Source organism: Cavia porcellus, unplaced genomic scaffold, assembly GCF_034190915.1.
Source record: "Cavia porcellus strain 051 isolate PalLab524CR breed Dunkin Hartley unplaced genomic scaffold, mCavPor4.1 scaffold_7, whole genome shotgun sequence".
NCBI lineage: Eukaryota > Metazoa > Chordata > Mammalia > Rodentia > Caviidae > Cavia > Cavia porcellus.
Genome location: NW_026947490.1, coordinates 95,370,346 through 95,395,968, shown reverse-complemented (window position 1 = coordinate 95,395,968; position 25,623 = coordinate 95,370,346). Strand labels below are relative to the sequence as shown.

General features: G+C 43.6%; 1 protein-coding gene across 7 annotated transcripts in view; it reads left to right on the top strand.

Annotated features, from left to right (window-relative positions):
• The window catches only part of Pdss2 (decaprenyl diphosphate synthase subunit 2), a 279,546-nt gene that overhangs the window by 211,879 nt on the left and 42,044 nt on the right, over positions 1 to 25,623 (top strand). For 6 of the 7 annotated variants that reach the window (XR_010048980.1, XM_063253957.1, XM_063253955.1 and 3 more), the window contains 2 exons: positions 8,443 to 8,616; positions 9,585 to 9,716. Coding sequence is in view for 5 of the 7 variants with exons in the window: in XM_063253957.1 (XP_063110027.1) it covers positions 8,443 to 8,616; positions 9,585 to 9,716 (306 nt within the window). In the remaining 2 variants the exon portion in view is untranslated. Of the gene's footprint in view, positions 1 to 8,442; positions 8,617 to 9,584; positions 9,717 to 25,623 lie in introns of those variants that run through there. The other variant, XM_063253959.1, reaches the window with a different exon arrangement.

Sequence of the window (25,623 nt, the reverse complement as noted above, 5' to 3'; positions counted from 1 at the left end):
AAAAAAATCTCAAATACTATTGAAAACAGGAGGCATGAGTGTGGCTTTATACCAGCTTCTCTATTTTACAATTGTACTTCAGCTTTTCCTTTGTAATCAAGTGTGGTCTCAGTTTACCACACGTGTTCTCATAGTGGGAAACACACAGAAATGAGGGGGATTCTGTTTTATTAATAGCCAAGTTCATAATAAGTAATGTTTTAATGTTGAGGGAATAATGTTTCTAATTAACTTAGGAACAGAATTATTAATTTATGGTCAAATTAACTTATGGCAGTAGATTTCAGGGGACTATAAATTTAATTGTTTCTTGGTTATCTGAATTCCCTAATTTTTTTATTACTTGTATAATTTAAAATGTCAGACTGATGAGTAATAAAATATCTACATCTCAGTAAGAAATATATAATGAACAAAATTGAATTTTTGATAATTGGATACATTTGTTAATTTTGATAATTGTCTTTTGACAGTTGACATACACATTCTTCCCCTGGACTGTGAGCATCTTGAGGATAAATTATCTATTAATCTTTGGGTCTAAATTTCTTTTTCAGAGACCCTGACCCACGGTAGAACCTCAGCGAAGGTTTGCATGAGAATAGTGTATAAACCATCAAAAGTTAAATGACAGACCTATAAATTTTTAAATGTTCGTATAAGCATTTGAGATAAAGAAATGTAAACTCTATCCCCGTTAGTTTTTTCTTTCTGAACAACTTGATTGAGATGTAGTTCATGCATTATGTTAAGATTTTTGTTATTTTGACAAAATACCTGGCAAATGTTGGGTGTGGTGGTACACACTGGGGAGGCTGAGACAAGAGGATCACGATGGGGCCGGGTATTTAGCTCAGCAGCATGAGCCACCTGCCTTGCAAGTACGTGGTCATGAGTTAGATCCCTGGTGGAAAAAAAAAAAAGAGGATCACTATGAATTCAATGTAGGCTGAATAGTGAGTTCAAAGCTAGCCTGAACTACATAGTGAGAGCTTGTCTCAAAAAAAAAAAAAAAACACTTTAAGGGAAGGAAGAACTCATTTTGGGTCACAATTTCAGAGCTGTTAGGCCATGGTTAGCTGGCTCCACTGATCTGGAGCCCGAAGGAGGCAGAAGCATCCTTGTGGCAAGCGTGGGGGAGGACAGCTGCTCACACATGCCAGCCAGGGATCAGAGAGAGGAGAAAAGACCAGGAGCCAGGGGCCCGGGGCCAGGTAGAGTCCTCCACCCGGCTCCCGGTAACAGCGTCACGGGCACCTCAGGAGAGCTGAACACGCTGATGACGTGGGAGCCCCCGTGGCCCAGTGGCTTCCCCAAAGCCCACTGCCAGCCGAGAATCAGCACAGTGAGCTCTTTGAGGAAATTCTGGATCTCTACTATAATAGATATCAAATTCACCATCTTCCATTATATAATTCAGTCATTTTTAGTAGCTATCAAGTGACTGATACAGTGATCAACGTAAATCATTTTTAGGACATTTTCACACACACTCCTGTACCTGATGCCCATTTACAGTCTCCACCTGTAGCCCTAGGAAACCGCTAATCTCCATGTGACATCAAAGTAGAATCATCCAGAGTACCTTATCTTTTGGACTGGCTTCTTTCACTAGCATAATTTGAGGTTCTCCCATGGCGTAGCACGTATCAATAGTCCATTATTTGCATTGCTAAAGAGCGTGCCATCCAGCCTGTAATCCTAGCGCCAGGGAGGCGGAGGCAGGAGAATCACCATGAGCTCAAGGCCAGCCTGAACTATACTCTCTTCAAAAATAAATAAACAGCGTGCCATTCTATGGAGATATCTACACATTCGCTTTTAAATTTTACCAGAAGAAAACACACAGCTACTTAACAATGGGTAAGCATGGTTATGTTCATTTAGCACACAGCTGTTGGAACTTAAATATGGCCTAAGTAATTAGAACATACAAAAGTGAGTAAGGCCAGCCTTTAGAGAAATGCATAAAGATCTCGCCACACAGACAACGAAGGGCTATGTTGAGATAGAAATAACATTTGTCAAAAGGAAAATATTTATCAAACAAAGTGATAGTGGTTATATACAGTGTCTGGATAGGGAATACAAGGAAACAATATCCCTTTCTAAGAGAAAGTTTAAAGTCACGATAATATGATAGCACGTATTTTATTCAACAAATAACCAATTGTCCCGTGTAACTGAAATGCAGGCCTCACGTGGGATATACTAGGTGAGAAATGGGGCTAAACCGTGTTGCCTGCCACTGCAAAAAGGAAGGCCTCGATTGGGCATGGGGGTGCGCGTTTGCAATCCCAGCCTTCTGGAGGCAGGAAAATTTCTGGAGGCAGGAAAATTTGCAAATTCAACCCCAGCCTGGGCAATTTAACAACCGAGCCTGACCCTGCCTCATAATTAAAAATTTTAAAAGGGGCTGGGGATATAAGTCAGTGGGAATGTCCTGGGTTCAATCCCCAGAAGTACTACAAAAAAAAGAAGACCTTAAATATGCTATAAAGTTTATCTTATTCCGTGGGCAGGAGAAAGCATTAAAGGTCAGTGATTTCGGGCCGGGGATGGAGTTTAACGGTAGAGTGCTTGCCTAGCATGTGCAAGGGCCAGTGCCACCAAATAAAAGAAAAAAGTCATTTCAACTACTTGTTATAACCAAAATAGCATAGAGGGAACTAGAAGAGACATAGATGAACAGAAGGTAAAACGTTCAGTAAATATTGCCTAAATAGCGCACTGTGTTTGCTGCTGATATAGTCACCTAAAGTAAACAGGAACAGGGAGGCACGAGCTCAGCCTCCTGGCAGGGGAAGACGGTCCAGAGGTGGGGTGGGCAGGGAGCTGGGGTGCTGGGCTGGGTGCCAGCTCTGCCCAGGAATATGAGCCTGTGAAATAAAGACACAAAAACACACCCACCTAAATACACGGCCTCCATGCAGTTGAGGTCAGAACAAAGCCCTGGGCTGTCTTGTTTTGTTTTAAAGTTCTGGTTTTCATGAGTTTATATCCTAGTGAAGGAGACAGACAATAAACCATTAAACAGACACATGAGAGTTTTTTGTGTGGAGAAATGTTTAAAGCAAGATGAAGAGACAGGAAAAAGAATGGAGCGGGGAAGCCGACTATCCAAGATGCTCTGAAATTTGCAGAGAGACCGGAAAGCCATGGGATTCCTGCTGTGTTAGCACCCTGGGAGGGCCTGGCAGCCTCCCCAGAGGGGACAGGGGGGTCACGGAGGAAGTGCCTCAGATGCTGGAGAAACCTCTTAGAGGCCAGTGTGGTTCTGGCTTTCTTTGTTGTTTTTTGTTTTGGTTTGGCTTTATTTGTTTTGCTGTTTTTTTGAGACAGTCTCACTATGTAGCCCAGGTTGGCCTCGAAATCACAGCAATCCTCCTGCCTCTGCCTCCCGAATGCTGGGATTACAGACATACCCTGCCACGCCCAGCTCTGCTTTATGTTTTTAAAAGATCGCTCTGGAAACTGGAGGAACTATAGACTAACCCTGTGCATGTTCCATTTCACCGTGTGTAACCTGTGACTTTAATTCCTAAATGTGGGATTGCTGAGTCAAACGGCGATGCGTTTATAATTTTATGCATATGGCAAAATTTCCACCTGGTTCCCCTTCCCCAGCCAGGTTGGAGAGGCCAGTCCCTGCATGGCCCCTACAGTAAGAATGAAGCTTGGGGAAGTGGGGATTTTTCCAGTTGGTCAGAGGTCACAGAATCAAGATGGTGGCGGGGTCGTGTTCCTTTTGGAAACACTCCGAGGATGTCCCCTCCTCCTGGGTATCACCTGCATTCCTCTGCCCTTCTTCAAACCCAGCAGCAGAGCGTCAAACTCCTCCTCCTTCTGTCGTTCTTGACCTTTTCTGACTCGGCAGGATGCCTGCCTCTCGCAGAGACCCCTGTGACTATCTGCTGCTTACCTGGTCTCTCCCTCATCCCAAAATCCTGAGTTTACCCACACCGGCTGCATCCTTTTCGCCATAAAGGTGACAGTCACAGGTCTCAGGATTAGAATGTGGACCTCTGTGTGAAGGGGAGTGCAGGGAGGGCCACTCGCTTGGTTTTTGGGGTTTTGGGTGGGTATTTTTTTGTTTTTTTCTTATGATAATCTCCTAACCTTGCTTACGGCTTTGTGGTAGTTTTGCTTTTTTTTTTTTTTTTTTTTTTTTTGTCTTTTTGAGACAGAGTCTCACGATGCAGTTCAGGCTGGCCTTGAGCTCACTTTGTAGCCCAGGCTGGTCTCAAACTCACAACGATCCTCCTGCCTCAGCCTCCCGAGTGCTGGGATTACAGGCGTGAGCCACCACCCCTGACTAGTGGTTTTGCTTTTGTTTTTGCCGCTTGGAGTTCTTCCTGGTAAGTAGTGTGAAACACAAATCAGATTTTACTTGTTTCCACACAAGTCTTTCGAGGAAACAGTACCAGCCCTATTTACTGAAGTGTTCCACTTTTCCCTAAAATATAGTATCTTCCTATATGTAGCTTAGTTGCTTTTTGGATTTTCTTTTTTTTTTTTTTTTCTTTTTTAAGTAAAACAGAAAAAAAGTAAATAATACAGAATTTCAAAAAAAATAACAGTATGAAATCAACATTAGTTAATATATTGCACATTGTTATCTTAGAAGTAGTTATTCAAGTTATAAAATCAAAGCATAAAAATTGAACAGTCAAACTGTTCAATGACAGCACAAACTATTCTTTTTGATGAACTAACAGAGCATTAGTAGTATGGTTATCTGTCTTGCACATTTAAACACACATAAATGTGTGTGTATGCCTACAAGTTGTTCTCTCCTTTTGAGTACTTTCTTTCCCTTTCATTATTATAATATCTATTTGGACTTTCTGTTTTGTTCCACTGTTTGTCTATGAAATGTGTGTGTGTGTGTGTGTGTGTGTTTATCGGTACTGGGGATTGAACTCACAACTGCCTGCTTGTAAGGCAGGCGCACTTATGCCACTGAGCTAAACCCCCAACCCCGTGTGTGTAGTTTTTAACACGGGGTCTTGCTATGCATTTCAGGATGGCCTTGAACTCATGGCAGTCCTCTTGCCTGAGCCTCCTGAAAACTGAGATTACAGGTTGCACCACCACACTGGGCCTACAAGTATATTTCTGTTTTCGTTTTGTTTTGTGTGTTGCTCGGCTGGTTGGTTGGGAGGGCTGTTTGTTTGTCCTGGCGATCACCCATGGCCTTTACGCTGAGGTGCATCCCCAGCCCTTCCTTTGTTTTCTTTTTTTTTTTTTTTTTTTTGTCTTTTTCGTTTTTATCGGTACCGGGGATCGAACTCACGACTGCCTGCTTGTAAGGCAGGTGCTTATGCCACTGAGCTAAATCTCCAGCCCCTTGTTTTCATTTTGAGACAGGGGCACACTAAGTCACCAAGTTCTCAGTCTCGGGGCGTAGGATCACAGGGGTGCACCCCACAGCCGGCTAGCGTCCAGGGCTTGGTGGAGTCTACAGTGTCCACAGGCTGGGCCAGACTGGACCTTCGTACCCACCCCTTCACCCAGGCACAGTGTAGCACCTTGCTCCTCCTTTTCCAGGGTTTTCTCTATTATTCTTATTTATTTTTCCACATGAACTTTAGACCCAACTTGGGGGGAAGGTGTTAGTTTTGTTGGAGTAACTTTATTGGGATAGGTCTTACTGTCTTTTGAACATGATATTCTATCAAGATGGTTTGTTCCTCCAAGGTCTTAATATTTTTTCATATTAGTTTTACATATATCAGGTTTATTCTCAGCTTTTTAATCTTTCTTTTTGTAAAAAAAAAATGGAAGAGAAGACCCTGTTTGTGGCAACTTTGTGATTAGTCTTTATGTATGAAAGCTAGGTTAATATGGTTTTGGTGTTAATTATAAATTACTGAGTTACACGCTGTACTTGGTCACTTTCTTATTTAAGGTAGTTTTTTAGTTGAATCTTTTGGTTTTCCCATGTGCAGTCGTGTGCCTTCAGATAGAGATGAACTTGCCAATCTCCGTTGCCTCTCTCTGGCTCTTCCATTTCAGTGTTAAATAGCACAGGTGTTGTGTGCACCTCTGTCTTATTCCTTATCTTAGTGAAAAGGTCTTACGTTTCTTAATAAAATATGTGCTGGCTTTCAGTTCTCTCTCTCGCTCCCTCCTCTCATGTTAAAGAAATACACATGGGTTCTTACTTTACTCTTTTTTTCTCATAAAGAATAGGTGTTGAGGGGCTGGGGGTTTAGCTCAGCGGCATAAGTGCCTGTCTTGAAAGCAGGCAGTCGTGAGTTCGATCCCTGGTACTGATAAAAACGAAAAAGCCAAAAAAAAACAAAAAAAAAGAGTAGGCGTTGATTTTTATTAAGTGTATCTTTAGTATAAAGGTAATATGGCCTTCCTAAAGCTTATTAATAGGATTTATTACTGTAATACTTTAAAGTACATTCTCAAATTCTAAGGTTCAACATTCTGTCATTTATACCTCCTATTCCATAAAGTGGGTCTTAAATGCCTGCACCGTTCCTCTCCCTCATGGCTTACTGTTCCAGCGCTACCTTACCTATTTACAGCCGTTGCTTGCTGTTAGTGGAACTGTGTCTGTGCTCAGAGCCTTGGTCGGACTGCGCTGAGAGCTGCCCTTGACTGGCAGGCAGGAGACTCCCTTCCACACGGCTAGAGCAGCGCGGCTGCATCTGAGCGGCCTTTCAGTGGGACCTGCCCAAATTCTCCTTAGTATGTGGCATTTTGTCTTCAAATAGTGGTAGAAGAAAAAAATGTATCCTATGAGCACAACAAGAAAAGTGCTGGGGTCAGTTAACCCTTCTGGGTGAGTCTTAGATGGTTTCCGGTTTCAAAGGAACACTGTGAGAACCTTTTCCTGTAATTCTGTTCCATCCTTCAGCCTCAGAGAGCCCACTGGGTACAGCCGACTGCCCAGGGTTGAGCACTTGAACTATGGCTGTTGGATGTTTGCACTGTAAATACACACGGATTTCAAAAACGGAGTACAAAGAAGAACGTAGAATAATTCACAATTTTGTATTGATTAGATGTTGATATCGTTTGGATTATTAGGATAGATAAAATGTGTCTTTGTTTGTTTGTTTAAGAGAGCGTCTTGGGCCAGAGATTTAGCTCAGCAGGGTAAGCATCTGCCTGGCAAGCGTGAGGTCATTGAGTTCGATCCCCGGTACCAAAAACAGAGAGAGAAAAAAAGGAAACACAGGGTCTTCTTTTTTTTTTTAATTTTTTTTTTTTCTTTTTCTTTTTTTATCGGTACAGGGGATCGAACTCGAGACTGCCTGCTTGCAAGGCAGGCGCTTATGCCGCTGAGCTAAATCCCCAGCCCCATCATAGGGTCTTCTTATGCAGTTAGGCTGACCTTGAACTCACTGTGCAACCCAGGCTGGCCTCAGTGCTGAACTGCAGGACCAGGCCTCACGCCTGACTGAAATGGATCCTTCTCGAGAGCTGATTCAGAGCTCTAAGACGACAGTATAGCTCAGCAGCAGAGTGCTTGCCTACAATGTACAAAGCGCTGCATTTGCTCTCCAGCACAGGAAAGGAAAAAAAAATTGCTGTCACTTACTCCTTTAACTGGAAAATATTAGGTTGCACATGTGACTTACGTTGTATTTCTTTTTGGTTTGGTTTGGGTTTCTTTGTTGTGGTTTTGTTTTTTTGTCTTTTTGAGACAGGGTCTCACTTTGCAGTTCAGGCTGGTCTTGAGCTCACTTTGTAGCTCAGTCTGGTTTCGAACTTGCAACAATCCTCCTGCCTCAGCCGCCCAAGTGCTGGGATACAGGCATGGGCAACCAGGCCCGGCTACATTCTGTTGGACAGCACTAAGCTAGAGGTAGGGGGTTTGTATATACTTATTTATGGATACTACAGTGCTTTTCATACTTTAAAAAATTAAATTACAATTTTATATCCTCCCTTATCACCTTGTTTCTTATCAGAATAAACCATTTTTCTCTTTGAAATAAAATGGATTTGAGGGGGAAACAGATTAAACTTTCATGACTTCTGTAAGCCAATCATTCCATCAAAATGGGTTACCTCCTTGTTGATTCTTCTGTTTAGCTGTGCATAAGAGAAGACCATTGCTTCACTTTCATGTAAGTTAAACACAGTTGGCTTCTTGTGTTTTGAAATACCACTCAGCATTCAAGAACTACTGTGAAAACAAATGTGATTGAATTTAGAGGGGTGAGCCACTGCTTTTTGGCTTGTCCTATAGAATATATTTTAATAGAAGGTCCTGAGATCAAAACACACTTTTCCCCCATTACCCTAAAAAAGCAGCCTTCCCCATTCTTTTAAGGAGAGCTAAGGTTGGCATCTTTTAGTTGTGTCTTGTTGCAGGAGCCCACCTGTGTGAATAGTGCTTTTCTTAACTTTTACTCTCCAAAAACAGAAACAGATTACCCACCAAGCCTTTTGTCTTGCCTTTTGTTCCATTTTCAGGAAAAGGCCATCACTGACGACATTGGCATATCCACGTGGAAGGAGCAGACTTTTCTCTCCCACTGTGCCTTGCTGGCCAAGAGCTGCCAGGCTGCCATGGAGCTGGCGCGGCACGGTGCCGAGGTGCAGGGCACGGCGTTCCGCTACGGCAAGCACGTGGCCATGAGCCACAAGGTGCGTGTGCACACCCTCCTGTCACCGCGCTGCGGGCTCAGAAAGTGTTTGTGATGTGTTTAACATCTGTGCGTGATAGACAGTGAGTGTCAGGTAAGGCAGGCAGCATGTGTGGTCAGTACTGTGCGATTGCGACAGAAAGCCACAACCTACGTGAGCCGTGCTTGGGAGGCTGCCTTTTCTGCCCACCTGAAGGGCTCCTGAGGGCATGCATACACATCAGTTAGCAACAGGTAATATTGCTGTTCATGGAACGGACAAATATTTGTCCGTTATCTTCATCAGGATTCCCTTATGTAAAATAAATATGGAAAGTTAGTAAATTTAGAAATATAGTGAATAAAATTGAAAGCTTTAATTCTAATAACTGACTCATTTGAATGGCATATGAAATAACACACAGTGCCCAAAGGTGGTGTTGCTTCTGTCTATGTCTCTGTCTCTCTGTGTGTGTGTCTCTCTCTCTCTGTCTTTCTTTCTCTCTGTCTCTATAATCTGAAATTTTTAAAAATAGTATCTATTTTCCCAATATTCATTAATAGCTGATAAGCGGGAATATATACATAATTGCATGAATTTTTGCATGTTATATTAAATAATAGTTTGTTAAGTAATTATATTTGTTACATTTTATCTAAATCCTTACCTCAAACTTAAAATATCAACTAAAGAAAAGAACGGGGCCAAGGATGTGTTAAGTGGTGGAGCCCCCTTTGGTTTGCTCTCCTGCACCTAAGGAGGGAGGGAAGAAAAGAAGAGGGGGAGGAGGAGGAAGGGAAATGAACTCTGAAGAACGTTGGAGATGACTGTCAGTCGTCCAAAGTGTCCTCTGTTTATTAAAATACGTTTTAAAGCTGCATTCCTACAACTTCACTTTTCGCTGTGCTAACTGGAGCTTTGTGAACATGGCTAACAGGTCCTGGAGTGCACACACGTCGCTGATGTAACTCTTTTACTGCTCCTTCTAGATACATTCTGACCTCCAGCCTTTTATTAAAGAGAAGGCCAGTGAGTCCGCGACTTTTAATCTAAACTCAGCACCTGTGGTTTTACATCAGGAATTTCTTGGAAGAGATTTGTGGATGAAGCAGATCAGAGAGGTAAAATGAAATCGCTCCTATTTCAAGCGCCATCAGTATTTTGTTGATTTTAAAACATCGTTCATGTTTCATAGTGATTCAAGGCTGTAGATCAGCCATCGAAGCATATTCATTTAACAGGCAAAATTATTTCCTTATAATCTGCGTTTTTAAGGTGATACTAGCAGTTAGACACGGCACTATTTATTGTGTTTTTAGTATCTGAGTTCTTCGAATCCTGCAGCACAGCACGAGAGCCTGTGGCCAATGCTAATTAACTCCGATGGTATTTTTTTCTGAAGGCTTTCAGCCATCGGGCTGTGGTAATAGCACCACCCTTTAGCTGACGGCAATTTCCCATCTGTGGACTCGAGCACAAGCTGCAGAATTCCAGGAGCTCCGTCTGTCAGCTCTTTGGGTTATTTTAAAACAAACTTGGACCCTGTACGCTCATTCCGAGGCTTTATTAAAAAAAAAAAAAAAAAATACAAAAACCGGCATGAAGAGAGAAGGGGAAAGGGGCTTGGGTTGGGTAAATCTACCTTTCAGAGGTATGGGAGAGCGTAGGAGAGGAAACTTTCTGTTTTCCTTTTATTTATTTACAGTTTTTATTTTTTGAAACACAGTCTCACCATGTAGCTCAGGCTGGCTTCAAACTCAAGGCGATTCTCCTGCCTCAGCCTCCCACATGCTGGGATTATAGGCGTGTGCCACCACGCCTGGCACTGGTTTTCTTTTAATTCAGAAGCTCCAGTGTAAAAACTCTTGCCTTTCTCCGTAGAGCCTCATGGGTTTCCTCACCTTCGTGGTTGTGATGGGTTGGGTTAACCCAAAGCCCAGGAACTGGGGAAAATGGGCCCCGAGGAGCTGGGGAAGTGGGGGTAGATATGGAACTCACAGCAGAGCACAGTAGGTATCATGAAGAGGAGAAATTCCTGCTCCCCAGCCCTCTTCCTATACTGACTCTCACCATGACAACGGCCAGTTTATAATCCCTCCTATTCACCACCTACAAACGCACAGAAGCCTTTTCTTAGGGAGCTATCAAGCCAGGAGAAAGACCTGCAGGCAGGGCTGTTCAGGGTGCTCACAGTCAACATGCCCTGTTGCAGCTGTCCCCTGCAGGGGGACCTGCCCCCCAGAGGTCTCAGCGTGTGGACACTCACGTAACCGCCATGTGGCACGGAGAGTGAGTTACAGAAGAGCTCAGGGCGCCACCAGGGAACAGAAAAGAGACTCAAAGGAAACAGACCACGTGAGGAGAGGGAAGGGTTTTTAGAAGCACTTCAGCAAGAGTTTAACCCCTTGTAAAAAAAAAAGATTATGCAATTGGAATTGCTGGGCAAGGTGGCCCATGTCTGTAATCCTAGTGCTCGGGAGGCTGAGGCAGGAGGATCACCGTGAGCTTGAGGCCAACCAGGACTACATAGCAAGACCTTGTCTCAAAAAAAATATATATGTGTGTGTGTGTGTACACATATATATGTGTATAATGTGTATATATGTGTGTATAATGAGAATTATATGAAAATATAATCACAGAAACTTTTTTTCTTTTTTTGAGGCAAGGTCTTACTGTGCAGTTCAGGTTGGTCTCCAATTTGCAGTGATCCTCCTGCCTCAGCCTCCCGAGTGCTGGGATTACAGATGTGGGTCACCATGCCTGGGTTTGAATTTCAATTTACATCTTATCAGTTTTTCCATAATTTACATAAATACAGAGCAAATCGGTTCATCCTTTAGATGATGTTAAAATGCTATGCTTTTTGTCTTCTTCCCCTGAGATATGAAAACATATTCATCCTATCTGCTCTTTCTAGCCTTTTTGCTGTTATGCTTCTGTATCCCTTCAATAGTTACTAAAAGGCCAACCACAGGAACTTTTTTGAATCAGAAGCATAGAAGATACAAATGAGAAAATTGAATAAAACAACAAAATAGAAAAGATAAGAAAATAAGACTTGGAAAATGACAGATTCATTAAAATTCTATGAGAAAATTAAAAATTGAGGTAAAAAAATCATGAAATTTATTAAAAGTTCTGAGATCTGAAAGATGTGTGTCTCCAGATAGAAATGGTGACCTCAATAATAAATTTTAGAAGACCTGCACCATGCTGGGGTGGGGTTCAGTAGTGGAACATGTGCTTAGCATTCAAGAAGTCCTGGGTTCCATTTCCATCACAGAAAAAGAAAGAAAGACCTGCTCCAGATCACGTGTTTATCAAAGTCTGAAACAGTCTTCGTTACGTTTCATACAAAGAACCAAGAATTATAATGACATCCTAGTGACACTGAAAGATTCAAAACAGTGGAATATGCCTCCAAATGTCAAAGAGAAAATTGTTTCCAGTTTATAATTTCATGTCAGGGCTGGGGATTTAGCTCAGCGGCATAAGTGCCTGCCTTGCAAGCCTGTGGTCGTGAGTTCGATCCCCGATCCCTGGTGGTATAAGGGAATGAAATTCCCGACCTAATGATACAGGGGAATGAGACTCCCAACCTGGTACATCTGCGAGCTTGTGTTCTCTGAAATTGAAGAATGAATTTTAGGAACAGAGGTGAAGAGTAGAGTAAATTTGCTGAGAGAAATAAAGTTTCTGTCTGAGAGAGACAGAAGGGGTCCTGAGCAGGTTGCCAAGGACTGTCTTTTCCAGGGACTTTTAAGAGCAAAACCATGGGTTCAAAGGATGGAAGAGACTGGGAACTCACAAAGCAGATGGGCAAGGTGCGACGTCACTGCGGTTAGCCAATAAGATCAATAGTTTAGGTAAAATTGATTAAATTGGGGACAAATGGGAAAGCAAGTCACATAGGGAGCAGGCGATCTTAGAGTTCAGTGATTCCTCCTGTGGGGATTGGGATGGTGACTCCGCGCTTCTCAAGGTGACCCAGATTTAATCCCTAGGGGTTATACTTAGGGTGTGGCTGCATTTGTTTTGCCTTCTGTTTTGAGATCTGGCCCACAGCCAGAGGTGTGTCCCCTCCAAGGTCATCAGACACTGGCCTCTGTGCCGGTTTGAGGGCCTAGCCCTGTCTGACTGCCTATTGTATTTCTAACTGGCTCAGCTGCCCGTAACACCGGTACCCATAAAAAAAAAAAAAATTACAGATAATTTTATGTCAGCCATATCATCAAATGTAATATTAAAGACAATTTAAAACAGATCTAAGCCAGGCATGGTGGCATGTACCTGTAATCGCAGCACTCCGGAGGCTGAAGCAGGAGGATCACTGAGAGTTTGAGGCCAGCCTGGGCTTCAAAGTGAGTTCAAGGTCAGCCTGAACTGCATAGTAAAACCCTGCCTCAAAAAGATAAATAAACAAACAAACAGATCTATAAACCTCACAAAACTTCCCTTCCACACAGCTTTGTTTCAGAGGACAGTCATGTATTCCATCCTGACAAGAGAGATATAGTGGACTCTAGGGACCAAGGCCCGGACACAGGTGGGAAGCGGTGGGAAATCCCAGGGCAACGTGGAGGCACCAGGAACGCACCTGTGCCCTGTACTCAGGTGATGTTCCCATGAGGAGCCTGAGGCGCGAGATGAAGCTTGTGCACAGGTCGCACAACCAGCAAGTGGTGGACCCAGTGTGCAAATCCAAACAGCCCGCGTGCGGGGCCGCGTCCTCCAACAGCACACGGCCCCTCTGCCATCCAGCAAGTCCTAGACTGGTGGCTGTGTCCAGGCTACCCTGGAATAAGAGCTCAGAGACCTCCACCCCGAGATGGAGGGGATGGAATGTTAGGTCACCTAATATGCTTGCTGGAGAATTAGAGATGAGTTAATTACAGGTACATAGAAAACGTAATCTTCATTAACTATTACAACAAAACTTAGCTGCTTAGAAATAACCATATTATTAGGTGCCTAGATGCTGGGCTTGTGAGTATGGACAGGGTGTAGTGGGGTGACTTGACCTGCTCGGGGGTGTCTGGCCGTTACCCAGAAAACCCAGCTGCTAGACACGGTAGCAGTTCTGTGGTACACGTGCCATAGGTTTGCCCCCCCAGAGGCTCTTCATTCATTCACTCCTGCCAGCAGCCTGAGACCTCGGAAGACCAGGTGCTGACCACGCGGAGCTCACACATGCGCCCTCCGTCAGGCAGGCATTCCTGCTCCAGCGCGGCCTCATTAGAGCCTCCTAGAGGGAGACTGCTCAGGACACTGTGTAGATTCTCCCACGGGCAACACAGGCCTGCATCTTCCTCATGGCCCCCCCGGAAGGCCAGGCCATTTCCTGGTCCGTCAAAACACCCGTCGGCCCTGCGGCACAAAGGCCAGGGATCACAGACCTCACCTCCCCACGGCACATTTTAAAACAGCCACCCCACATTGACGGAACAGAATGAAGTCAGTATTTGCTACGGTGGAGAAATTAAAAATCTATAAGGGAGATGTAATCACAAGACTCCTTATGGCATAGAGAATAATATTTATGTAACCAAAATGCAAACTCTGGGTTTTTATAATGAGTACATTTTATTTATAAAGCAATCCAAATACCATTTGAAATTAGGAAACATTTCCAGTTTTTATTCACAAAATTATTAATCAAAATTACAAAAGCAGGTTTATCCAGCCAAAACTCAAGGGACAGGAAAACATTCCAAAGACATCTTGCGATGTTCCAAAGAAGAACACAGCAGACGAGAAGTCTGCAGCAGCCTGCGCTTGCCCAGCGGGTTCCGTTCACCGTGGCGCTTGCCCGGCACGTGCTTCATTACGTTTGCTGTCCTCTTTCCAAGGTGGCATTTCCAGTCTAGTCCGGGTGCCGTTGAGTCCAGTAATGGCGAGCCTTTTCTTTTACTTTGTTTATTTATTTAGAGACAGTGGCTTGCTCTGCAGCTCAGGCTGGCCTCCAAGTCACAGCTATCCTCCTGCCTCAACCTCCTAGAGCTGGCATTCGGGCGTGCGGCACCACGCCCAGACTACCGCACACCTTTGAGAGTTTCCAGTGATAGCAAACAGCCACTGCAGCACTTGTGCCCTGGGTGTGCCACCACTGTTGTAGCCATTGCCTCCTTGCTCAGGTGAGTGCCATGGACAGCTGTTCTGGTAGCCTTCCCAGGTCGCCTCGCTGGGTGTAGATGACACGTACCTTTCTGTCCACCTGGACTACCTTGCCAGTTTGCTGACTGTGTAGAGTCTCCAAACCACCTGGACTAGATGGACGTGGTGGCACATGGCTGTGATCCCAGCACTCCAGAGGCTGGGACAGGAGGATCATTGTGAGTTCAAGGCCAGCCTGAGCTACAGAGCACGACCATCTCAAAAACACACTAAGTAGCAAACAAAAACAATAAAAAACACCTAGACTTCATCATCCTTGCAGGTGGGAAGGGAGGGAAGCAGGTACTGTTTTTGTTTTTGATTTCTCTGCAGCTCCTTGAGGAGCAGAGAAGACATCGTCTTCCAGTACATGGGAAGTGGGTTTGCAGTATTTGAGACAGTTTGAAGTCACAAAAGGTTGAGCTCAAAAATTGAATATTGATTTAACAAAAAAGTATGATAGAATGGGAAGAAGGGATTTAAAAGCATTTGGCCGAACATTCCTTTCATGTAGCAACAATGGACACTGTCTAACTTTAAAGATCAAAGTAGAGCATCACCAAGAGCTAGAGTGTGCTGTATTGTTTTCTTAGAAGTCTTGTAGTACTCGACCTTTAAATACTACCCTGTTTGCTTTTATTTTAAAACTTAAAGCCAAGGGGGGTGTACACACCTGTAATCCCAGCACTCGGGAGGCTGAGGCAGGAGGATCACTATGCATTTGAGGCCAGTCTGGGCTACAGAGTGAGTTCAAGGCAGCCTGAACTACTTCATGAGACCCTGTCTCCCCTCCCTCCAAAATGTAAGTCAAGTGTGATCCTAGAGAGCTGGGAATCTGCAGAAGGAGGATCAAACTTCAAACCCAAGCCAGGGTTCCTTACCCTGTGTCACTGGAAACAAGAAACAGGAAAAAGGGGGAGTGGGGGCTTAATGCAAAGCCCTAGGCCCAGTCCCTACTATTGTCAAAATTACTAATTTAATTTATAAAGTTTAAATATAATATAATTCCACTTCTATGAGTCAACCCGAAGAAAAATAGCATAGCAAATATGTGGTCTAAGACTTACATATTAAAATATATACTGAGAATTAATTATAAAAGGAACAAAATGAAAATTGACTCATTTAAAAATATTATAAAGGTATAGAACAATGAAAATCATTGAGCTATTGAATATATATTACTGGGGTGTATTTGTGTGTTTTTGGACAGCTGAACTGGAAAATATATATACATATGGCATTAGTAACTAATTGGGTGGTATTAGAATACATTGCAAATTTACATTTTGGTTGAAAAGATCCAACTGGATATGTTAAATGAAAGCTAATACCTCTCTAGAATCTTCACACATATTCACACACATGTAGAAGTAACTTAGAAATGAGTTTTAAAGAAAAAGTATATGTTTTAACTCAAATTTCTTTACAGACCTACAGAGTCGCAAGTGCAGATAACTAAAATAGTCCAGGATTTCCTAAATAGTTGGTGAAATATACCAAGTCATTTTTTTCTGTTGCACATTAGATTCAAAGGGATGGCCTTTGAAAAAGCCTGTCTCTTGCAAGGGCAGTAAGTCAAGTATGTCAGCGACCTGGTGTAGAGGTCAGCAAACCCTGAGATGATGTGAGCAAAAGCCATTCCACTCTCCCACCAGACCCACTGTGGCCATTTCTAAATCCTCACGCTGCCCAGGCGTGGAGGCACACACCTATAATCCCTGCACTCAGGAGGCTGAGGCAGGAGAATTGCCATGAGTTCAAGGCCAGTTGGACTACATAGCAAGACCCTGCCTCAAAAAATTAAAAAAATAAAAACCTCACCTTTCAGCAAAGCCTGGGAGCTGACTTCTTGTCCTGATGCCTGCTGGGATGCTCTGATTTGCTGTAGGGCTCCAGGTCTTCTGTTTATAACTGCCTGTCCAAATCAGAAGGGATCACTGGTTAAAAAGAAGGGGAATTCATCTAAAGCCTGTAAGAAGTTCCTTTCTGTTGTATATGGGAAGCAGTCTTAATCTTTAGATTAAAGGCTCTGTACTTGGATTTATCTTCTAAATTTCATCTGAACATGTTTATGTAAAATTCTGTAAGGTAATGGTCTTGTTTGGAGTCAAAAATAGGGGACGTGATTTGTGAAACACTTGCGTGTTAATCCTGAAATTACTCTTGTTCTCTTTCTGGTTTTTTCATGTGAGTTCCTCTGCTGACTATTTCTGTGACCCTCTCCTCCCCCAGTTTTGAACTTGATTGTACGTTCATTGGGAATTAGCAAATTCACCTTTGAATTCTCCATCATACTTGGCGTAAGGGCTTACTTGGAGTAATCATCCCACGAGTATGCAGAGAGTGGTCTCCAGGATGAAAATTACTTCCTGCTCTATCAGACAGGTTAATGTCCCTTCTGCTCTTTTGATTTCCTGCTTGGAGAGAGTTAGTGACCCAACTAGGAAGACAGGAGCTCACATTCTCTCAGTGCTGCTGGACATCATTGTAAGCCCAGAGGAAGAGCACGCTAGGCTTCCGTACTGGCCCTGCTGTCCTTCTCCAGGGGCCTCCCCAGACCAAGGCTTGGTTAACCCTGTTTGTCACAGCCACAGGCTTGGGCCCCACGCACCCCCTTTCCAAGAGGCAGCTAAGGACACAAGGCCAGGCTCCTGAACAGCTGAGTATCAGTTGTGCATTGTCTCCACACTAATTTCAACAAATCCCTCCCTGCTTTAATTTTAAATTTAAATTTGCAGCTTCTGAAAAATAATGATCAGGTGAAAACATGGTTGGTGAATGGGTGATTCACCCTGGGGAGGTGAAGTCATTACTCAGTTTTCATTTTGATTTCTAATAAAAGAAAGTAGGATCCTTCAGAGAACCACGGGGCTCAGACTCTCAGGGGGTCCAGGGGCTGCTGCAGGTCAGTGAGCTTTATTTTTAATGATCCCTCTAGTTTTCTGCTGCCATTATAAGTCACCTGAAGAAATAAGAATTTTGATTATATTTTCTTGGCTATTCCTGAAAGTACTGAAATGTCACTTAGGCTTGTGACATTCTGACACTGTCAAACCAGCCATAAAACACCTTAAGTGTACCACGTATTACCATTGCTAAGCTGTAACTCATTTGTCCCTAGATGGCCTGCTCCTACTTCTTATTCAAAAAATAAAACAGAGCCTGCTAGACCAGGCTAGTGGGCATGAAATAACACATGCAGATGCTTAAACAAAAGGGAAAATGCCCCGGGAGTCCTGACTAATACCACACGCTGCCGTTTTCTAGGTGCTGGGTTTAAGATATTTTGAGTCCGCTCAGTGAGAATACTGCTGTCCTCTAGCATACAAGCTGTACAGTGTGGGCGTTTGACCACAGACTAGGAAATGACACTGCATGTCAAAAAATTTTTCAAGATTTTTCTGCTGCACTTAAAGAAACAAAGTACATGACCACATATCTGACAGTAGCTGGGGATGTGGCTCCATGATAGAGCTGCTGCCTGTAAAGCACAAAGCCCTGGGTTTGATCCTGGAACCATAAAATTAAAAAAAGATATAGCAATAAATTGTCTGAAGGCTGTCTGATCTCATCAGGGAAAAAGGAGAAATACACAAATACAAGGAGTAATCCAAATACACAGTGATGTTGAAATTTAAAACACCTCCCAGCACTCAGGAAGCTGAACCAGGAGGGTTAAATGGTAGTTTGAGTCCAGCCTGGGCTACCTTGTGAATTCACGAACCTGTCTCAAAAAAATTTTTGTAGTAAAAGACACATTGACATTAATCTCCCTCAAAATTTTCCCTTTTGCTTCAAACATCCTTGTTCATCACTTTCTAAAGGAGTGGAAGTCCTTTTCCTGTTTTATAAGGTGTGATCCTACAAGGGAAAAGAGTACCCTTAAAAGCCTTAAAGTGGGCCAGGGATTTAGTTCAGTGGCATAAACTTCTCCCTGGCAAGCACGAGGTCGTGGATTTGATCCCCGGTACCAAAAATGAAAACACCCTTAATGTGCGTCCTTATCTGCCTTATTCATCAGATCTGCACCTCTGGCACTTCCCCAAGTCAAAATGACCATGAAAGATAAATGTTTGGGGCTGGGGGTTTAGCTCAGCGGCATAAGCACCTGTCTTGCAAGCAGGCGGTCGTGAGTTCAATCCCTGGTACCGATTTAAAAAAAAAGATAAGTGTTTGAGTTGATTCCAAACATTGGGGCAGCTTGGACAGTTTAACCAAAGATACTCATGAAAAAGGACTTTAACGACTTAAAAAAATAATGATGCCTTAAGAAGTGGCAAGAATGATGGAATCAGTGGTCAAAACAAGGCAGGGTATTTTGAGGGAAACTAATGGAAATGGATCTTTTATTGTAATAATTTTTTAATGTAAGAAATCATATTTTCATGTCCCGCATGAGGAGTCCTGCAGTTAATGACATTTAGGGAGCTCCGTGGGAAAAGAATCTGTGTCCAGCTGGGAGAATCAAGAGGGGCTGTGAGGTGCATGATCTGTGACAGTCCTTAGAAGAATGGAAATGGGGGGCTTCCGAGGTGGAGGAAGCCGTGAGGTGATGTTCCGGGGTGCATCCAGACGCCCCCACAGCCTCATGCAGTCATGTTGAGTGGGGCTCTCGGCTGTAATCCCAGCACTCGGGAGGCTGAGGAGGATCCTTGCCAGTTCGAGACCAGCCTAGGCTACAAAGCGAGCTCAAGGCCAGCCTGAACTGCATAGAGACCCTGTCTCAAAAAGACAAAAAAAAAAAAAAAAAAAAAAAAACCTGAAATGTTTGCAAATGCAGAACAAGCTTAATTCAAAAGTCATGAAGCACACATTCAAAGCTTTTAAACCAGGCAGTGTCAGAGTCTGAACTGTCTGAGAGAGGCTGGCTGCGTCCCACAGGACAGAAGCAGCAGGGAGATCCTGGAGACAAGAGGTTTGGGGGACCTGCTCACCAGTGAGGAGGAAGAGTCCCGTTTGGGGTTAGCACAGTGAGGAGATTAAACTGTAGGACCTGAAAACCGATAGGATAGAGAGAAGCTGGCAGGTGTGGGCTGGGGACCAATCAGAGACCGAAGCCAGGACTTTGAGCTTGCGTAGTAGGAAGAATTTTCCAATGGGAATAGAGAGTTAGGTGGAAAAGCTAATGTCAGCTTAGCTGTCAGCATGGGAGCTTGAGGTACGCTGGCTATGGCCTGGGACACCCTGACCACCTTGTTTATGTCTGAGGCCTGGGTAGATTTTTCTCTTGGTCAAAACTGTACTTTGTAATTTTTTTTAGGTACGGGAACCGAACCCTGGGGCTTTTGCATGTCTCCATATTCACAGTCCTTTCACTTTGTGAGGTGGGTCTTACTAAGTGGGGCCAGGCTGAACTCAAACGTGGGATCTTTCTATCAGTCTCCCAAAGTACTGTAGTGGAATCGTAGGCACACAGCACTGAACCAGCTTCTAAATGAGCACCTTTAAAGTCCACATGGTGGCTGGGTGTGGTGGCTCGCGCCTGTAACCCTAGCACCTGGTAGCCCGAGGCAGGAGGATCGCTGCAGATTTGAGGCCAGCCTGAACTCCATAGTGAAACCCTGTCTCACAGAGACAAAAAGTAAATAAATAATACACTTCATGTCTCTTCTGTGTTCCAAGACGGTGCAACAAGCAAAGCAAGTTACAGAGGCGTAACAAGACCTCTGGGCAGAGAGATTTCTAATGGGAAAGCACAAGGCCCTCCTCTTAAAAATCACGGACCATCCGGGCCAGGGATTTAGCTCAGCAGCATGAGTGCCTGCCTTGCAAGCGCATGTCATGACTTTGATCCCAGGTACCTAGAAAATAATAATTAGGTACCATCGCCTTCTTCATCCGTCATTTCCTCTTTTCCCACTGAACTAAAAAAAAAAAAAAGAATTCGTGAAACAGCTAATTTCATAGACATTTCCCTCCAAAAGTGGATTAGCTTTCCCCAGTGAAAGAGAGTAACATCAGAGAGCCAAGCAGTCCGGGTGTGAGTGGGGCTGGTGCCTTGGAGACACCTTCTGTGCTGTCTGTCATTAGGACAGCAGAGAAGACCCGGCCTGTCCCTTTCTGATGCGGTGCCTTTCTCGCTTGGTAATGGGAGCTGCCGATGGAAAACCTGCTGCTCCCAGGCCGAAGCCGAGCAGGCAGCTCTGGTGTTGGGAAAGGAGACCCAGTGGATTTCAGATTTGTGATCTTTGTTTTTGCTGCCCCGTACACTGACCAGACTGTTCTTCAAAGATGATGAAAGTATCTTCCTCTTTTCCCTCAAAATCCTTTAAAGTTAAACCAAACTCTGCCTCTAAATCCCAGTGGAAATGCACTGAAATATATTTCAGGTAGACCTGTTTTCTGGAAAGGAGCTGTCTTAGTTACTTTTTATCCTCGCTGAGACAAAATACCTAATGCCCAAAGTTGGGAAATGTTTATTTCTTACAGTTTTTGGAAGTTTCAGTCCATACTCAGTTGGCTCCGAGGCAGGTGGCATGGCAGGGCCGCAGTTCATGGTGGCTGCAAACAGCAAGGCAGAGAGACAGACACACCTTCTTCTGGCCATGACATTGTATGCTGGCTCCACCCCCTGGGTGGGTGGAGCACTGACACCATCAATCCAAGTGCTAGACAATGAACCAATCACAAATGCACAGTGCAAACGCATGAGGCCTGGGGGACATACATAAACCATGACAGGAGCTAATGATATTTCTTCCAGGGCCAAAGCAAAAGACCTCTAAAACTTTATGTTTACAACACTCATGGCAATGTTTTGTTCAAAGAAGGATCATCAGTGGGTGATCAGTTAACATAATCAGATGAGTAGTTAGTAGAGAACTAAACATTTAATGGACCCACAGCACCTAACAGCCAGACATAAGGGCATATGCCCATAATCCCTCCTCAGAGGTAGCTTGCAAGTTCAAGCCCCGCCTGGGCATCTTAGCTAGACTGTGTCTCAGAATTTAAAAAGAAAAATTCTAAAAGGGGTAGAGAGGTAGCTCAGTGCAAAGCCCCTGGGTTCAATCTCCATTTAAAAAAAAAAAAAAAAAAGACCCAACAGATTACTTATTAAATACATAGCGGGCCCGAGATACAGCTCAGCGGCACACTGCCTGCCTGACAAGCCCCAGGCCCTGAGTTTGATTCCCAGGACAAAAAACAAGTAGGGAAGCCGTGCGCATTCTTAATTTCAGTGGTAATGGGTCGGACCAGCGGGGGTGACTGTTCCTGCCGTGGAGGATACCGCATCTCTTGTGTAGTTGTCTTGCCAAAATTGTTTAACACTAATCTTATCATGAGAAACTATCCATCAAATCAGGATCTTGGCCATTATGTTTATATAAAATGTCAATATTATGAAAGACGAGAAAGTCTGGCAGCCAGGCATGATGGCACACTCCTGCAATCCCAGCACTCAGAGGCTGAACAGGAGGCTCACTGGGAGTTCGAGACCAGCCTGGGCTACAAAGTAAGATCAAAGCCAGCCTGAACTGCATGGCAAGACCCTGTTTCAAAAAGACAAAGAAAGAAAGAAAAAAAGAAAGAAAAGCAGTGGCATGGAGGCTGTTGTAGAATAGAAGGGATTCAGAAGCTAATATCCAAAAGTAATGCTTGGTTTTTAATTTGGTCTTATAATAAGATCAGAACAATTCTAAAGGACGCTATTGGTTCAACTTGGGAAATTTTAATATGAACTGTATTTTAGATGTCATTATATATGACGAGCTTCTTGGATGTGACTGCAAATTTATGGCTCTGTGAAAGAATATCTTGTTCTTAGGCAGTAGGTGCTGACAAGATTGAGCATGGTGATGCACACCTGTAATTCCAGCACTTAGGAGGCTGAAGCAGGAGGATCCTTGCAAATTTCAGACCAGCCTGGGCTACAAAGTGAGTTCAAGACCAGCCTGAGTTGCATAGTGAGCCCTGTCTCAAAAAGACAGTAAAGGGGGGCTGGGGATTTAGCTCAGCGGTATAAGCACCTGCCTTGCAAGCAGGCGGTTGTGAGTTCCATCCGAGTTACCGATAAAAATGAAAAAGACAAAAAAAAAAAAAAAAAAAAAAAAAAAAAGACAGTAAAGAAAGAAATAAATACTGACATATTTAGGGATGATCATTAATGGTGTCTGCAAATTTCAAATAGCAAATGGATATCTAGAGAAAGATCAAGCATACAAAGGTGTTAAAAATATTAGCAACTGGGAAACCTAGGTGGAGGCCAAATGAATGTTCATTATAGTCTCTCAACTAAAAGAAGGGAGATGGCTGTCTTTAAGGTTAAAAAAGAAAATCTGTAAAAATGACTTATTACAAAACAGCCAGTAACATGTGGGAAGAATAATCTAGTAAACAGAGATGATCAGTCTCAAACAATTCCTAGACTTCCTGCTGTAGAATATTAGTTTCTGCATTTACAAAAAGGTGTCCCCATATCCAGCTTTCAAGTCCAGATAACAGTAGTTGGAAATTGGAAACAGTTCATTTACATCACCTAATCCTCCTTTGTTACCTGACTTATAAAAAAGCATTTGTTTCTTAAAGTAAAAGCCCACATTGTACATCCACTACTTACCAGCGGGGACTGTGTTTGCCTGTGGTCTGTAGAGACTGGTATGTAAGCCTCGCGATCGGAGCGCTGGCCTCTTTGCTCTGCTGTGAATATTGTCTCACAGTGCTCCACGCCGCGTCTGAGGGCCCCCGTGCCCTGAGCACTGCCACACTCTTGTCTATTCTCACGTTTTTAAAAGATGAAACAACTTTCAAGCCATACATTCTCTGTGAACTGCTAAAGACTGGGGAAAATTACTTTCTTTTCTCGTGACCTGGATTGACAAGTAGTGTACCTGCAGGCGGCCCAGAGAAGATCGAGTCCTTTTAAAGACCTTCATAATGAAGCCCTCAGGGATTCACATGCTGGAATTTACAGGGGCTTCTCCAGGAGGACGGGAGCCGGGCGAGGTTCGGGATGTGGCTCTTGGGACACGGTCTACGTTTATTTTGCATCAGTCAATTTCGGGCCCCAGTAAGAAAGATATTTTAATAATATCTCGCTGTGCTAGAAATATGCATGATAAGTGGCAGACGTCAGAAAAGGGGGATGTTACAGCACCCTGTTCCTGAGACCTAAGGAATTTATATAGTTGTTCTCTTTTAGCCTTTGAAGTCAGCACTGGTGCACACAGAAGCATAAATTGGAAAGGGCGTTACACACAGACCAAACCAGAGATCTTCAAACGAGTCAGAATCTCACCGCGAGGGTACCAAGGACCTGCATTTCTTGAAGCTACTCAGATGATTTAAGGCAGCCTGTGCAGCATCAGAGAGCCAGCATCTGGGAGCTTCTGGTGTGGCCCAGCACTCTTACTTTGCAAATAAGGAAAATGTTTCAATCAAAAAAAAAGAATATTCAATATCTGAACACCAAGGCAGGGGGAAAAAACATTTGAGTCCACCAAGATTCAGAAACGGTATGTTTGGCTTCCCGGGTCACAGGGCCCCTGAGAATGATCACAGTTCACATCTTAGGTCACTTGTTTTCCTCAGAACACAAGGCTCAAGGCCTGAGGCTCAGAGATCCCCATCTTGCAATTCTCAATGGAGGTTTCCTGACTTCATTCTGGGATGTTCCACCCAGTGCTTTCAAGATGGGAGCCTTTAATTGCACTAAAGCTGCGAGATCATTCTCCTCCATCCTGTTTTGTTGTTCAGTTTCTGTGACATCTTTGGTTACTGTCTATAGTTGGAAGCTTGGATTCCCTTTCGTTATCTACTCATAAATACAAACAGGCAAGAAAACAAAAGCATGGCATTGTTCTGTGTAGGAAGTGTTATTTGTGAGGCATCATCAGCAAAGGGATGCATATTAGCTCTATACCTGCTCTGAACAAAACAGCCAGCTTTCCTAGAACTCAGGAGAGTAAAATTAATTTTGGTCTGTAAGTTGCCTGTGTGTATCTGTCCGTTTAGGCTTTCAGGGGCTGATCTAAACACAGAACACGGTGTGAGCAGGAGAAAACATTTCCCTCCTGTCACAGAGCTTCAGTTCCTGGGGGAGATTCATGTGAAGCCCATCTAATACCAGTGTGCAGACTCCACAGTGTGAGCTCCAGGAGGACAGAGGTCCCTCTGCCCTGTTTATGACCATGTCTCTGGTGTCTGAGTAGTGCCTGACGGTAAGTAGGTGCTCAGAGAGTATTTGGTAAATGAATGAACCACCAGTAGGCGTCATAGAAACCTCTCAAATTAAATATGTTTAAAACATTAATAGATGGTGTTGTCCTGGGGATGTAGCTCAGCAGTAAAGCACTTGCCTTGTACATGAGGCACTGAGTTTGATCCCCAGCACCAAAAACAAAGTGTTACTTAATAAGAAATATTACTTATGTAGAGAACTAAATTATTTGCATTTGTTTCTAACTTGCTATATTTCCATAAGCTCTTAAACTTTCTATGGAAAATATGTATGATAATATTTTATAAAATATTATGTATAAATATGTGTATCTACTCAGCCAGGCAAGGTGGTGCGCTCTTGTAATCCCAGCACTCGGGAGGCTGTGGCAGGAGGATCCCTGAGAGGTTGACCAGGCTGGACTAGATAGTGTGTTCACGGCCAGCCTGAACTTCACAGTGAGATCCTGTCTCAAAAAAAAAAGTCTATTCTCAAGAGTATATATCATAGGGGCCGGGGATTTAGCTCAGCGGCATAAGCGCCTGCTTTGCAAGCACAAGGTCATGAGTTCAATCCCTGGCACCAAAAAAAAGAGTATATATCATATGTGTAGATACCCATAGGTCAGTTGAAAATATATACATATTTATATAAATGTTTAAATATCTACCATGTTTGTTTTCTAAAATAAATGAGAGTTTTATGTACCA